General features: G+C 36.6%; 1 protein-coding gene across 1 annotated transcript in view; it reads left to right on the plus strand.

Moving 5' to 3' along the window:
* LOC119582384 overlaps positions 1-1,378 on the plus strand; it is a 2,714-nt gene that overhangs the window by 461 nt on the left and 875 nt on the right. The window contains exon 2 of the mRNA XM_037930596.1: positions 673-833. Coding sequence (XP_037786524.1) covers positions 673-833 — 161 coding nt within the window. The remainder of the gene's footprint in view (positions 1-672; positions 834-1,378) is intronic.

A 1,378-nucleotide genomic window follows, 5' to 3' on the forward strand; every position in this document is an offset into this window, starting at 1 on the left:
GGGTGGGGGGGACACACACGGGATGTTATGTTTCAAGCAAAAAATATTTGCTGAAATGTAAAAGAATAAAAAAGAAGGTAGGAGGAGAGAGCATGAAGAAAGTCAAAGGACCTCCTCCATCTCCATACAAACACTAGAAAAAGCGAACTGGAAAGGAGAATGTGCAAATAGTGGAGAAGGAAGGTAGACGGGGAGAGAAGCAGGAAAATGCTACACAGGAAACAAAAAAGATGGAAGAGTGAATCAAAGGTCCCTTACATGCAGATGAAAGAAGTGCGGAAAGAACTGAATTGCAGAAGTTAGAAAACACATTCTATGAGGTTTGCGTGAACAGGAGCACATTGAATCTCCAAGACAAAATAAACAGCACATTACATACACTCAAAGAGCAAATTCTAGTACCCTAGGTATTATGTCAAGAGTTGACAAGAAGGGAAAAAACTAGAGCCAGTGTGAGTTTTCCTATATATTTTTGGATATTCCATACTACAACAATGAGTAGACAAAGTCAACCAGTTGATATTTCATGATCTTTATAGCCTTCACACCAGACCCGGAAGGACCAGAAAACTGATACTATAGGACTAGCAGTTTATGAAAATATGTTCTAGCAAGCATTGCTAACAAAGAGAATCAGATGCATGTGCTAACACATTGTTTTCTTTTTTTAAGCAGTAACAAGACAAGTTCTGCAGACCTGTTAGGATTAAATCTTACCTTTGGTGGGAGCTCTGGGACCAGTGATAGCAGTCCAAGAGGGGTTCTAGCAACTAGCACTGTAGGGGACACTGCTGTCAACAGACCCATGTCCCCAGCATCTAATGCATTAACAGGTTGGTAATGCATTAACAGGTTAGCTGACTTACATATTTGCTTGTAGCTGGTACTGTGAAGTCAGGTAATCATTTCATTGCCACATCCTAATTATTTTTTTTGTTTTTGTTTAATAAAGCACGTTTTTTAAAAGTTATCTGTTAGTCTGATAACTGTGGTGCACATCATTTTTTTTTTTTTTTTATCAAGCATGTTACATATATGAAACTAGTGCCTATGAGACAAAAATGAAGAGTGGATGATTCAAGCACCAGTAGTTGTATATATAACATGTAGAAAATTCAAGGTGATAATGGGATGTCAGGTATTAGCTTGATTTCACCCATTGCCTTTTTTGAATATTTATTAGACAGTGGTAATAAGCATGAAAACCAGGTTGTGCAGTTATCAAATGCACTTTCATGTCTTTTCTTAGATTTACAGGCTTCATAAGTGCATATGTTTATTTACATATATATCTAAATGTAAGATCTGTAGATGGGATTTATAGTTTAATTGATTATACCATCTTTATTTCTAGTGTTGTTTAACCCTTTGTATGTGG

The sequence above is a fragment of the Penaeus monodon genome, chromosome 15 (assembly GCF_015228065.2).
Source record: "Penaeus monodon isolate SGIC_2016 chromosome 15, NSTDA_Pmon_1, whole genome shotgun sequence".
NCBI classification, from domain to species: Eukaryota; Metazoa; Arthropoda; class Malacostraca; order Decapoda; family Penaeidae; genus Penaeus; species Penaeus monodon.